The 14,557-nt window shown below is 42.5% G+C and overlaps 1 protein-coding gene across 1 annotated transcript in view; it reads left to right on the top strand.

The window, feature by feature from the left end:
• rdgA (retinal degeneration A) overlaps positions 1-14,008 on the top strand; it is a 96,624-nt gene extending 82,616 nt beyond the window's left edge. Inside the window, exon 11 of the mRNA XM_076524476.1 lies at positions 961-14,008. Coding sequence (XP_076380591.1) covers positions 961-1,010 — 50 coding nt within the window. The 3' untranslated portion in view covers positions 1,011-14,008. The remainder of the gene's footprint in view (positions 1-960) is intronic.
• Positions 14,009-14,557: the final 549 nt, after the last annotated feature.

A 14,557-nucleotide genomic window follows, 5' to 3' on the forward strand; every position in this document is an offset into this window, starting at 1 on the left:
CAACCCCTTGAAAGGTTGCGATTTTAAAGAAAACTCTCGCGCGCGACATTCTGCCTCGATTCACATTCTACGTCACTGTGAAAAATTAATCCTCGAATGGCGGACATTTTGAACGATTTCATGGTGGACGCGTTGCATTCTTTAGCGATTTCATCGTTGCAAATAATTGCAAATATTTTCTTTAGCGAATTAAATCATACCTGAAACGGTTGAGTACTGGACTGATCCTTTGATAGAATAGGCTATAATAAGATCAACCTTGTTAAGTAGACACTTGTTAATAGATTCGTTGTTAATATTTGTACTCTTCTTTGAAATCTGCACCGATCTTTTTACCCGGTGAAGGTATCGAATACTTTTAATAAATTACTGTAGCAGAAATTTCAATAGGAACAGCAATTCGAATAACAAAGAAAGTAGAATATTTTAAATAGAATGTATAATCATGATAGGCTCAATTCCGCCATCCGAGGGTTAAAGGATCATATTTCGTCGATGAAAAATTGTCGACGCTCAATCGGCTATCGACTTTGTGCAAAAATTATCTCACAGTGCAATCCACCTTATACTCGCTTCGCATCTTCGGTTCATTTTCCTCAACGACTTTACATCACGCGCCGAATGGGAAAGCGAAGATACTTTACCCCTAAAAATATACTGTTCCCTATTTCAAAAGTTCGATCCGGAAAATTGAAAAATTCTATTTGCGAGCACGCTCGATTGAAACCACCGAGAAAGGCGTGCGATTGACAAAAGGGACAAAGTATCAAAGGACCTGCAGCTGAGAGCTGACAAGGTCGGACAAAGTTCTTCGAAGCTCCCAGAGCAAAGCACCCGCTGCGACCAAAAAAAAAAAAAGAAAATGAAAAAGCGTTTTCGGATCGTGCGTTTAATCCGCGCCGCTTCCGCTATTGTTACCCGTCCGTCGGATCGTTAAATCGACGTTGTTCGGTGATATAGGTCAAGAGCAGTTCCAGCTGACAACGGAAGAAATGGAGAACTCCCTCTGACCTACGGCCGTAATTGGCAGGGCCTGAGCGAACCCTGGTTGAACCCTGCCGACACACGGCGCGACGACGCGACGGGATGCGTGGGAGAAGAGATCCTAGATCGAGATCCTAGACCAAGCCGGTGATAGTCGTCGATCATCCAGTAAGCCTCGTGATCGAGAGACCGCGATCGCATCTGTCGATCGTATCAGCGGACTCATTTGCCACGAGACTTCCCTCGTCGAGATCGATCAGTGTCAATGATCGACGTCTGCGGGGGCCACAATCTACGGTGTACAGAGTTCTCGAAGATCCACGAGAATCGGACGACTATAAAGCTGAAGAATCTATGAGCCTGGTTCCAAAAACGAAGCTCGCAGCATCGAAGATCTGAGGAAGGGAGGATCTAGAGAGAGAGAGAAAGAGAGAGAGAGAGAGAGAGAGAGAGAGAGAGACGTTTGCTCATTCGCGATCTCGGTCGCGCCGTATTCCCGCGTGCTGAGGACGAAGGCGATCCTAACCGAATTAGTGAGACATTAAGATTAGGGGATCGGATAGTCGGGATAAATTCAGTCGTTCGAGACTACCGTTCACGTGATTCGTTCGTGTAAGTTTTATTTTATATTTTTCTACGTTCCATTTCTAGGCGACCTAGCTGGTAGACAGAGAGAATGGGAGGGAGAGAATGGTTGACGATCGATTATGGTAGCCGATCTGTGCGCTTGAGGGGAGCCGTTAGCATTCAGAGAGTTGGACAGAGTTTTACCGTTTTTTGATTCCGATTATCGTTGCACCGTGGGTAGTATTGTCGTTGCATCTCCGTTAGGATCGGGAAAACGGTGCTGTGGACAGCGTTGCGGCACGGCTCGGATTAGTGCGACGGAATCGACACGCTAAACCGGGGAACCGGTTGTCGCTGTTGGGTTTCACTCGACACGTTGAGTGCCGGCCGATTTTTTAGCACAAGATTCGTTTGAATTTGATTACGTTAATGATTGACAACGCTTCTGCTGCAATTTTCAATCGGATTTCTAGCAATTTTAACCAAGGTGGTTCCAGTGATGATAATATCGATAATTTTTAGTGTCGTTTTCTCTGGAGTGTCCGCCGTCATTGTAATTCTCTTTGTCGATGCTGTTGGCAGTCAACGTGTCAGGAAAAAGGGCGGTAAAAGGAAACGTTCAGTTGGGGGAAAAATGCGAGACCGCTCTGATCCGAGGATCTCGGACGTTCCACTGATCCGTGAATTTTCAATTCGACTAATTAATCATCGAAGTGGCTTCAAGAGCTGTTCGAGCGCCCGATACGTCGGTGACAGAGCGAACCAATATTTAAATAATTATTGATACGGTTATTGATAATTATTCGTTGAACATCTATCCGACTCTGCTGGCATCCAAGTATGTATTTCTATTCTGTGCCCCATCCCCTTCGCCCCCGTTGAATTTTGCCCGCTTGTTCTCTAGAGTATATCTCATCGCGTCGGATACATATCTTTTTCTATAAGTGTCGCGTTGCATATACATATATAAATAATATATATATATAAATATAAATATATATTATACATATACATATATTTTCTACGTACGTTAATACTGATATATATTTATTGTATGTAAGGCGCAGATGTTTCTTCATGATAACTATTTTTTTCTTGTCCGCGAGGACCCGTCGAGACTCCATCACACTGCTTGGACTATTTTACACAGACGTCCTATTCATGTATAGGGTGTTCCGCAAAAAGGGTTCAAGAAACGGGGGATTTTAAGGAAAGGTCGACAATAAGTGGAAACGCAGCGGGATTGTCTGATTGATTTGCCAACTGGGCGATTTTTCTGTTGCATGATCAAGAAGATCGATGTAATCAAAATGTACACTGTGGCCAAAATGTGCGCGGACTTGTTCTCAATTGCAATTACAATTTCCACGGATTTTATGCATTCGATCTATCAAATATATATCAAATATTATATATCATCGATAATAACGAAAAGTTTTAAACTATATTATATATCGTTTCGATCAACGCCAATGCAGTCGTTACACTGGCGAACCTAACGCGTACACACGTCTTGCCCGGTTAGCAAACCAATTTTTTAATGGAAGAATTACGACAAAGTAAAAATAACCATTGATAACTATAGGTATAGTATGTGTTCTTTAGCGGAAGGCTACTTCCCGTCGAAGTAACGAGTACGTATAAATGATACAAATTCAGATACTTAGATGAGATTATCTCCGATCCAAATACATTGTCTCGATTTCTAATACAATGAATCCTAGCATTCGCTGAAGATTTTACTTTGGAAATAAATTTTAAATAAACGCTCCAAAAAAAAAAAAGAAGAAGAAGACATCGATCATTAATTCTCTATTATAATACGTAGTCCGAGTGTCGTAAATTTTCACTCTCTCTCTTCGCATAGAGAATTATATTAACGTTTCTCTAGACTGTAAATTCTTTCGGAACACCCTGTATGCTAACCGACAGTAAAGAAACCACTGAATTCTAGCAACAGATCCCGAAACTAACGAAATTCAGGAGATCGGTGTATCCGTTTGCCCTTGAACAGCGGTGTCCGGGTCTGTTCCGACCCGGCGTTGCTAAAACCGTGATACAACGACTCAGCTTTCGAAAAATAATTACATTGGCAGCTGTTTAATTAAACGGAGAGTGATTGGTGGGTGCTGAAGGTGCTTAAGTCAGATTCGAGGAATATGGTCGAGAGGAATTAACAGGAAGGGATTTTATAACGTACCTAATTATCGCTGATTGCACAGTCGTTGAGAAGGTTCGCTCTCCAAGGGTTAAACTCGAGGATCTATAGAATCGGCGCGCAGCGACGATCGATCACGCCAATCCACGCGGTCGTTCGCAACGATCGACGAGTCGCTTTTGCGAAAGACAGCATCAGCTCAAGCGGAATTGTGCCAAAGCGGGATCTCTATGGCTCGACGATTATGGTTTGGCAAACAAATCATTTGAATATTGAATGCATAGATGCATCGTGAGATTCTCAGGTCGTGAACACTGCACATAAGTGCAGCGCACATTGCACAATAGGACTTTGAACGCTGACGTTGCGATCACTTTTCGAATTGTTCACGAATCTTCGCGAAACTCTCGCGTTCTTAATCGAGTCCGTTTTTAAAGAAGAACTTAATTCATCGCTGATACATATATATTTGCAGATGTATTTTAATATAAAATTGGATACACCAACCGTTTGCAAAATCGCAATTTCAGTGTGTCGAACACTCGATCAACAAGATAATCAACGTCCAATGTGCAATGCCTTCAATATTATCGATGCTCTGACAAAAATTCGATACAATCACTCCGATCAAGTGAAAAAACAATTCGGCCGTCCGGGTTTCTAATTCATCAAAGTCCGAAATAAGAGTTCCGCGAACCTGATCGTCCAGCCGACCGCTCCGCGCCGGTTCGACGATTTCACCATTCGATTTCGAAGGCGGCGGACTCGAGACACTGAAAACACCCAAGCAGCCATGTTCATCTCGTAGCCACGTCAGCTCATTTAGCCGTTAATCAATTGAGATCGATGAGGACGAGATAAACGAGTGCGGGGTTCGCGCGTGAAAGAGCGCGAAGGTGAAAAAGGGAGAGAGAGAGAAAGTGAGAGTGAACAAAAATGAAAAGCGGCGTGTGAAAGAGAAACGGGAACAGGAAGGAGGAAACGGAAAAACGAGAGAGAAAGTGAGAATGAAAGAGAGAGAGAGAGAGAGAGAGAGAGAGAGAGAGAGAGAAAGAGAGAGTGAGAGAGAAAGAGAATTATCTTACTCGGTACCAAAATAAAAAAGGGGATCAACGTACGAACACCAATTAGTTCTTAAACGACGGTCTATCGTCACTATTATTATTATTATTATACTGTTAACGCTAGACTACTCTAATTTTACTCTCGAATTATTATATTATATGACGTATGTATAGTAATCCTTTCTGAGCATTCGTCCTACGGACTCGACAACTATGCCGCGCCGGTGCGTTGCCATACACGTACGAACATTTGCGAACACCTGCGAGGTGAGTTTCTCATCGGCAGACACGCGCCGATGCGATTCGATCGATCGCTCGATTCGATTCTCTACCGGTGTAAATATTTTCGACAAGGATTATAACGCTAAACGAAAAACCTCTTCGTTTTTCTCGAAACGTTTTATATCGCTGCGAGACTGTCCTCTCTAATTGCCGAGGGATCATCATAGTACAATGGTGGTCAAAAGAAAGCGTGATATCATCCGTGCGATTTTATTCGATCGCGATCTACGATGTATTTAAGGAGATGATGTTGTATTTAAGACCTTTATGAGCACGATGATATTGTTATGTTATATATATATGGAATTACATATATATATATAATAGTATTTATTTCTAAGAACGTTGTCGCTGTCTTTTTTCTATAAAAAAAAAACGCGGAGACCACGATTAATTGAAAGTTACTATTCACCCTATTTTTCTCGAATAAATCGATCGAACGAGAGAGTTTGTTGTTTTCCATATGGATTGTCTTCGCAATAAAACGCCACTTAGAAACATTACTCAGCGCGAATTATGCTTCCCTTCACCACCAGATTACCGTCTCCAGAGTTTCTTTCCACCACCACTGTATCGTACACAGTTTTCCCCACCATCAAACAATAATCGTGGAGATTGTAGGAACGTATTTTGTGGCAACGTATCGAAGCCTTGCAATTAAAAAATAAAGATTTCATTCGATTCACATTCAATGACAACAAAGTAATGTACCGTATGGAACATTTTTCTAGAAGAATTTTAGAATTGCATACTTTTACAATTGGGAATCTCTTTGGCGTAACAAAAATATTCGAAACTGTACAAAAAGATTATGCGATAATTTGCGTTTCTGAGTATATTGTTTGAACATTTTTGTGATTGTTCGAACATTTTCAGTTTCCAAAGACAGGTAGTGCTATGTTGTATCTCTTTTCTTAAATTTATGTACGAAAATCGAAGGGGGCACGGCTTCGGTATGTTCCCATAATCGTCTCCAATGACCTTGTGAAGCTAATTTTAAATGAAATTACGTAATCACCGTATCGTCTGTAGAAAGTACAGTGTCACGTAAGTTTAACGAGTGAATCGACAGAAAATTCGGAACGATCGAATCGAGGGGATCGATAAGTTTCCATGAAATTATGGCGCGTGTCCCCTCCCCCGTGTGTCTCTTAATCCTCTGTAATTACTGATACTTGTAAGGATCGTTAGGCGGATAGAGAGGTTTAGCGGCCGAGTAACCGTGCGTATTATATGTATTATTATAACTTATAAAATAGCTATATCCGTAGAGTATCGGCAATCAACTAACTATGAAGAAGATGATGCTGCTGCTGCATGATGATGATGATGATGATGATGATGACGAAGAAGAGAAACGACTTAGAGATGCCTTCGAGTGTAAGATACGTTGTTCTGATTATTTTTTATATGTAGAAATATTAATCGTAATGCCCCTGCGATTTCCCCGAGAGCTTGCGACACATTCGACGAGCCCTTTGTATTATTCTACATTTTGCGTCCTTGTTTGACGCGTCGACTGCCTAATCGCGACGATAAATTATCTCGAAAAAATTGTATCGTGGAGCAGAGCCTGTTGTCGACTGTTGAAAATTGGCGGATCTTCGTGAATTCATTTGAAACAATCGATCGGATCGATGTTGTTGAAAATTGTGGGAATATTTTACTAGAATATTAGGCTAATTGAACGAATTTCATTCTGATCGAATAGAGCAATGGATAAACGTGGATTACTTGAATTATTTTGGATAATTGATACGTTATGGGTGTAGGGGCTCATGCTTTGTATAATATGTTAGCCTAGCATGATTGCTCTAATTGTACGACCTGTCCACAATTATCGCCTAGAACCACAACAATGAACGTGACCATAGTCGTGTCCTTGTCACCTAATCAATGGTAAATTAACAGAAATCAGCTCGCCGAATGTTCTGTTGCGTGAAGCAAACGATCGGTAAATTTTTTGGCAAACAGATAAATCACTGATAAATGACTTCGAGATGGCAGTCGACGTGTCGACGAATCATGACGATCTTAGAGACAGAAGAATAGAGAAACGGGAGCATATTCGGGACTGGATTTAGAAACCCGCATTCACGACGCGGAAACAGAAACGTGTGACACTTGGGAATTCTTTCCGCGCCAAATCGTCCCAATCACTCGCCTTCGTTCATCGTAAGAAGTTTTCGAAAATTCTCGCATGCAGAAACTTTCTTATTTCGTACATTTAAAATTTGTATGTTCAAAATAAAATAGCATGTTAGCGTATAGTAGCGTAATTCCAAGAAAGATGTTTCTCTCGCCTACTGACACAGCTGAAATATTGTAAAATACGCTGGATTGAAATTCTATATCAGTCAATAATAACAATAATAATATTCTTCTTATTACAAATTTACAATCTTCCGTGGGGCCAACGACTTCGCTCCTCCTAATAAACGATAAAACGATTCAAGCTCGGAGCGATCTCAATGCGATCCCGAAGCTCTGGAATCGATTACGCTTACAAACTTCGTGCGAGCGAAGAAACTCGCGCGGTTTCCAAGTGTTCCACCGTTTCCGCGTCGAAACGCCGTTCGCGCGCGTTCTCTTACCTCGAGCACCAAGCCTGTTCCTCGAAAATTCCATCGAGCGGCCCTAAAAGAAAGTTTCGTCGTCGCTTGGAGACTTCAACGCATGGTCGACCTTCAAACACGCGACTTTCAGAAACTCGGATCTTCGGAAACGTCGCGCATTCCTCCAGCGAGATTTTTCATTCGACCTACGCGCACTCTTCGAGTCGACTGACCTGCAGCGAACCGTCGCTTTAACCTGCAACTTGTCAGAAATTGATTCAACGTATCACATTACCACCGGTGATGAAATTAAATTTTTCTCGAAAATCGAATGTTGAAACTGTGACTCGATTCGATCCTCGGAATGTCCAAATTTCCTGAACTGTGCACGAACGGTTGAACACGACGCGAGGATTGCCCCGCGCGATAAGTATATTTTTCTGGAACCTAAATTGTGATCGGATGACAAATTGTGCCGGGAATGGCTCGCGTATCTTCTCTATTCTTCCGCGTCCTCTCGGACCAGCCGAATGTGCGAGAGCAACGGGACGCGACCGAAATGGAGACTCCCTTTTCAACTTTCTAGGGTTAATCTTAGCTTTTAACCTTCGTCGAGATTCAATAATGGACGCGACCCTTGTTCTCCCTTTTTCATGCGCCCCTCTCCCCCGACTTGCCTTCCCCCTTCGTTTCTTTTTCTCTTTTTTAGGTCGATCGATCGGTAAACGATCGTTCCATTGTGACCTCGCGGCACAGTGTCTCATAGATATTCGTGTGTTAAGCACACTGGAGACTAATATTGGATCGCTGTCGAGTTTAAACTTCGACGGGCGAGTTCTGCTAGCCGAGTGGCTCGCATCGATACGGAAACGTTTGCGATAGAAATCCATCGGACAACGTCGGTGCCGAGGATAATTAGAGGGGAAAAGATCGAGTTCGAAATCTATCTCGATCGATGCGAATTTTGAAACGGGACAACGATCTTCTGTCTCGATTTGTAACGTTCTCCGTTCGCGTGAAACAGAAGCTGAACGAACCGTTTCTTGAACAGTCGCGTAATTGTTGTTTTTATATTCTACTTCGACAGTGTGAATGTTTTCGTGAAACGAATTCGTGCTCGCTTTGCAATCAAAATTGGTCACACAGCGGAGAGGTTAAGCTAACAGTGCTCGTAGAAAAAACGTAGAAAATACAGCAAGTACCTTTTCATTCGCGCCGGTGAGAAGTCGGCGTTTATACTCGGCCTTTGTTCTTTCGAAGTTTCATAATACCATTAGAAGTACAATAGTTCGCAGGAAAGTAATTGGAAGGACAATATTAACGAAGAGCTCTGGGGTGAATTGAAAAGTTTGTACAATTTCTGTCGGCCGTGCTGAACGATCGAGCGATTGTTTTAGACGATCGATCGTACGAGTTTCAAATCGCTTTACCGCGGAGAAGTATGGAAATATGCGATCGATTAATTAAAAGTACAATTTTATGAGCTCGACCAAAGAATATTGAGAAGTTTTAGATTCGAGCATCATCTCCTGGCGGCCATTTTGATGAAGCGATACTCTTCACCGAGGAGCTGATATATCGCCGAAATTTTGGACAAAAACTGTGCAAATGTTGGATTCCGTTTCTAGAGAATTATGAACGAACGAATGCCAAGATCATCAGAAAGAGAACTTCTTCGAGACATTGCGCCGCGAGGACCGAAAATCGATATCCTCAATTACCGCACCGATTAATTACCACTGCACCCCCGCGTTGTGCTCTGACAACGGTGTAACATACAAATACTATTGTATATACGTGAACGCCGGATACATACATTATATTACTAGACTTATCGAATTTTTCGAGTAACTAAGAGACAGAGAAACAAAAGAAGTAGAAACCAATGCCTTCAACGGTTCGCAAAACTGTATTAATTAAAGCATTCGAACCTCGAATTAAGGGAGAACTGGATGACGAAACGGAAGAAGGCGAACAAGCCGAAGGAGAGCTTCGAAGTCTGGTTCGTAGGTCTGCGTACGTTTCTTTCCATTAAAAAGAGAACTAAAGAATTTTCTCTTCGTCGTCGATTAGAACCGTGTGCCTAACACTCGGTTTTAGAATTAATCGTTAGAGGATAATTAAAGATCGAGTTTTAAGGGACGAGAGCGAACCAGTTCAGAGTCGTGTTTCCTCGAAGCGTTTCGAGCGTTTCTCGATCGACAACTCGATCCAACGATTATAAAACAAGAAAAAACAAACAACAACTACGCGTTAAATGACTAATTAACCGGCATGATCGATTTTCTCGTAAGATATATCCGAACGATCGCGCTTCTCATCCTGAGAGATTATTTTCTAGGCTCCTCTGTGAATACTTCAACTTCCGTCGCGACGGATCGTGATCTCGGTCGCGCGACGACTGTGACATGTTTGTAAAAAATAGCGGTTGTAAAATTACTATTACTGTTAGGGGAGATCGAACCGATGATTCGAGGGCAACGGGTCGCAAGGAGTAACCCATTCGTCAGTTCGTAGCTGGTCCTGCCAATATGAACGCGACGGGTCGGTTCGTCGGGCTTAGGAAAGCTTTGCTGATCTCGGATACGAATCACTATGAAAACCAATAAATGAATTCAGCTTTTGCGTACTACAGTCTCACTGACTATCAACCCTTTGCGCTCTGAGACGCCAGTGAAAATTGCTGTGCCACGTTCCGAACGAATTTTCACAGTGTCAAATTTGTTTATATATTTTAAAAACTGTTAAAAGTGCAGCAACGTACTCGTTTTGGATTTCGAATTAAGATAGCTTCGAGTGTGAATATCTTCGTGCGGCCATAAGTTATCCGGGATACCTCGGAACGTCGACTTGAATTGCAAGAATGCAACGAATCGCTGAAAGATGGTACAAACAAATCCAAGTTCGGTTCAACCTAATTTCGAGTCTTAATACTTAAATTCTGACGTACCTCTAGATCATAATTAATCTTCGAGGACGATTCAGGAATCTGCGGGGAGCATCGAACATTTTCGCTCGAGTAAAGAATTGACTTATTCAACGGTGTCCTATGGAAGCATCTTTGCAATTTCAATAACTGTACAATAAAGCAGTACACGATGACACAACTTTCAATGATAGACAGCGTTCGACTACATGTACATACTGTAAATCCGTGAACTCGCACGACATTAATTTGAGAAAATGTTTGATAGAGATCGTCAGCAAAGCTTCCGGCGAGCTCGATCAGGGCCAAGCAAAGAGCCTAATCGAATCGTCAGACCGCGCTGACCCTACACACAAAGCGACGAATGCGACGAATTCAGCCGACGGGAAGGAAAGATAAAAGTTGCGGAGAACGCAGAGCGTGAAAGTGTATGTATCCCGAGGGAGGAAAAGAAACACAGTATTGCCTTTTTCCGGGGGACGCGGCCACGGCCCGTGAGTTTCATCTTAAGTTCTAGAGCAATAAATCGGCGACAATCACGGCGTTCCGGGCCGGGCCTGCGTCGCCGAAAACCGTTTTCTCGTCTGTCCAGTCCGCAAGCTCTAACGTGCGCTCAACGATTTTCCATTCCTGCGGAAACCAATGCAAACGGCGATCGATCGATCGATCCGTTCGATTCGCGAGCTCGACGGCGTTTCCGGTCCCGCGGTTGTCGCGGCCGCTGCCATCGCTTAAAAGAGGCTCTTTCAACGCGCCCGTGTGAATTTATGCGCAACGTTGAACATTATCGAGTTCACTTAATGCGTATCTCGCGTATGTTTGGGGAATCGTTTCCGAGTTCGATTTCACCGCAAATTCCGTAGGGAATAAATACTTCTACTGTTTATTATCGGTCCGTAAGAAAGATAAAAAGGAGAAAGCATTTACACAGCTTGTAATCCTGCGTTACATTACATTGTTTACCTCATTTTTTATTTATTTGGTGATTTAAGCTCAGCGTTAATAATCACGAAACAGTTGGAGTCACTCACTTTAACCAGATTATGTTTTATTTCATTATTAATTCCGTGCTAAAAGGATCACGAAACGACAGAATTTTCCTTCAATCTAGAACAAAGAAATAAAATGCACATCTTATAAATTCTCTTCTCAATCTCCGTCCAACATTAATTATTCGACTGCGGATTTTGTGAGAAAAATCAAACGATCGCATGGAAAATAGGAAAAAACATGTAAACACTTTGAGAATGTTACCGAATTATTGTCATCCGATTAAAGTGATTAAGAAAAGAATTTAATGTCTACGTAGTTCCTACATCTTGGAATTAACGGAGACAATTTTTATTTTGCATAAAAATCTGCAGTCTGCTCATTAGTACTGTACTAAAAAGTTAAGATGACAGAACAATCTTCGTGACGAAATAATAAATTCAGCGTACAACGTGAACGTTACAACGAACTCACGCCTCGAATTTTTCGCGAAAAAATGTCAAATAATCCTCCTATTTATTTGAGCATGCTTGGAATGTTTTGCAGGAACATTTCCCGATATTACCAAGCAGGCAGTTAATTAGCATTTTTCCCGGGGCAACGGCAGCCGACAGGCGTCGTAGAATAATTGGCAGAGCCTGGTTTCCGCGATATTTCGTTCGGAATCGCTCGGCGCACAGTGGTGGCTGGGAATTCGCTTTCTGTGGCTTGAATTATTTTAACGTTGTTTCGAGGTTTAACATTATAATATGGAAGCTCGAGAATTCGCGTCGAAATCAGCTAGAATATTATCACGTCGAAAGTATACATTCGTATTCTGTAATTCTGACAGGATACCAGCATTCGAACAAATTTAACAAAATCCAACAGATTTTCGCGAACAAAAAATTTGTCTAAATACGGAGGTTCGAAAATTGTATTTTTGCCACAGAGGATCCCAGTTACCCGTCCACGGTGCGGCGTTAAGAAAATTAGGCTGCGATCGTCGCGCGATCGGAGACGAGTTTCGAGCCTCGCTAAACGGGCGAAATATTTTAAATTGATTCGTCGAAATGATTTCGGTCGGCCGGTTGAGTGCACGCCGCTAATTTAGACTGCAGGCGGTCTGTTTTGACTGCGGCGGACCGGGGAACAAAAGGGCCGCTGTTGTCGCCCGCGCCGCGCCGCGCCGCGTATATTGTGAACGTCGACCCAAATACTCCGATTTTCACCCTCGGCAACACCGGCCGGGGCTCTGTTCCGTTCGTGTTTCGTTATTCGCGAATACTTGGCTCCGTTCTCTGTGCCGCGTCTTTGCCAAGCCGCGGCTCCTCCACAAGAGATCGATTATTATTCGATTCGGACGGAAGCGCTACACGATTTACAGAAATTCCTCAGGTTCTCCTTCGCGCCGGTTCTTCGGGTTTCCTTGGAAATATTTACGATGTCGGAAATTGGGGGGAAGTAGCCCTAAGCGGTCACGTTAGCTCGAGACTGAGCTGGTTTGTACAGGAAATATCGTGAAAATGTTTGTGCACGCACGCGTTTGCGTACGTTCGTGTAAGTCGACCATGTCGCAGAGAACGACTGTGTAATTGTACGGAACGCGTTAAATTCCGCATTTTCTCGCGTCGATTTATCGATTCGTTGAATATTGGATCGCTGCGAGAGCTTTAATGGTTTTGACATCGTAGAAAACGTTTGGAAGTCTGCGGAGTGCAAAGGTTTTGATTGATTTGAAATAGTTGCCAATCAACGCAAGCGGCCGCGAGTTGCAACAACATCGAACCGCTTCGCACACGGTAAAACGTGTTATAATAAATTATTTTCCACTCGGAATCTAGCAAAACTTACGCACTCAGTCGCACTATGGACAATCCGCTAATGTTTTCCATGGAATGCCATAGAATTTCAATTGCAAGCACGCCATCCTCTCTGCGAGACGATATGAGACACTTCTCGATGAAGATACGTTTGAATTGCTATCGTAGAATTCTTCGAAATATGTACATTACCTGCTGATGCAGCTAATATTTTTGTTCCAAACGAACTCTTTCGCCGAAACAGCGATTGCTACAACATGGACGATCACGCGTTCGTTCTGTATCGAAAACATGAAAGAAAAGTGAAAAAATATTCGCACACTGGTACTTCGTAGCACGTATTCCGATGCGATTTCCGAACGGTTAAAAATTAACTTTTTTAAGTTCACCCGAAGAACTGTCGCAGCGGAACTATTAAAAGGGCGCTTCCGCTGGACAAATAGCTTTTTAATTAAAAGCTTCCTTCCGAAACCGATCGATTCCGCGAGACGCTGGCATCTGGCAAGAGCGACAGAGACTCGGACCAACGTCGTTAAAGGAGCGATCCGTGTAATTGCAATGACTTCTCCAATCACTTCTCGCTATTTTCTGAGTCTATGTAACTTGTACGAGTAACTTCTGATTAGAAGGATGTATCAAGCGATTACTTTATAAGTAATAAAAAGATTTCTGATTCTCGAGCGGACGGTGTTTATTGTCGAAAGCGCGAACCCATCCACTTTCTCACCCTCCCAAGTCTCTTATCCTTGAGAAATACGAAAAAAGTGTTTTGCGCGCATGAATATCTACTTTATATCGACATAGAATGATCGAACTTTATTTCTGTTGTGCTGCTTCCGATCTCTTGACATTTTCCGTTGTAAATGTTCGAGAAATTATTAATTACTACTACGTCCTCGATAACAACAGATTAATACCTACTTTCACTGTCTATTTAATTTCATTTTTGATTATATACAACTCCTAAAAATTATTTCTTGCAATTAATTGCGCCAGGATGTCACTCGAGGAAACAAAATGGCGCTATATATTTTCTAAAATATTGGAATCCAGATCTGCTTCAGAATTCAAAAAATATGGGTCCACGCTATTATTTTTGAAATAATTGTGTTTCGAGCAATAATCGCGTACTTGCCCTTCTCGCCACTGATCCTTGTTTGTCCACGACCTACAGATGACTCACAATAATTCACGGTTAGCAGGAAGAAGAAAAGCCCTGAGCGATCACA

This window comes from Megalopta genalis, chromosome 9 (genome assembly GCF_051020955.1).
Source record: "Megalopta genalis isolate 19385.01 chromosome 9, iyMegGena1_principal, whole genome shotgun sequence".
Lineage (NCBI taxonomy): Eukaryota > Metazoa > Arthropoda > Insecta > Hymenoptera > Halictidae > Megalopta > Megalopta genalis.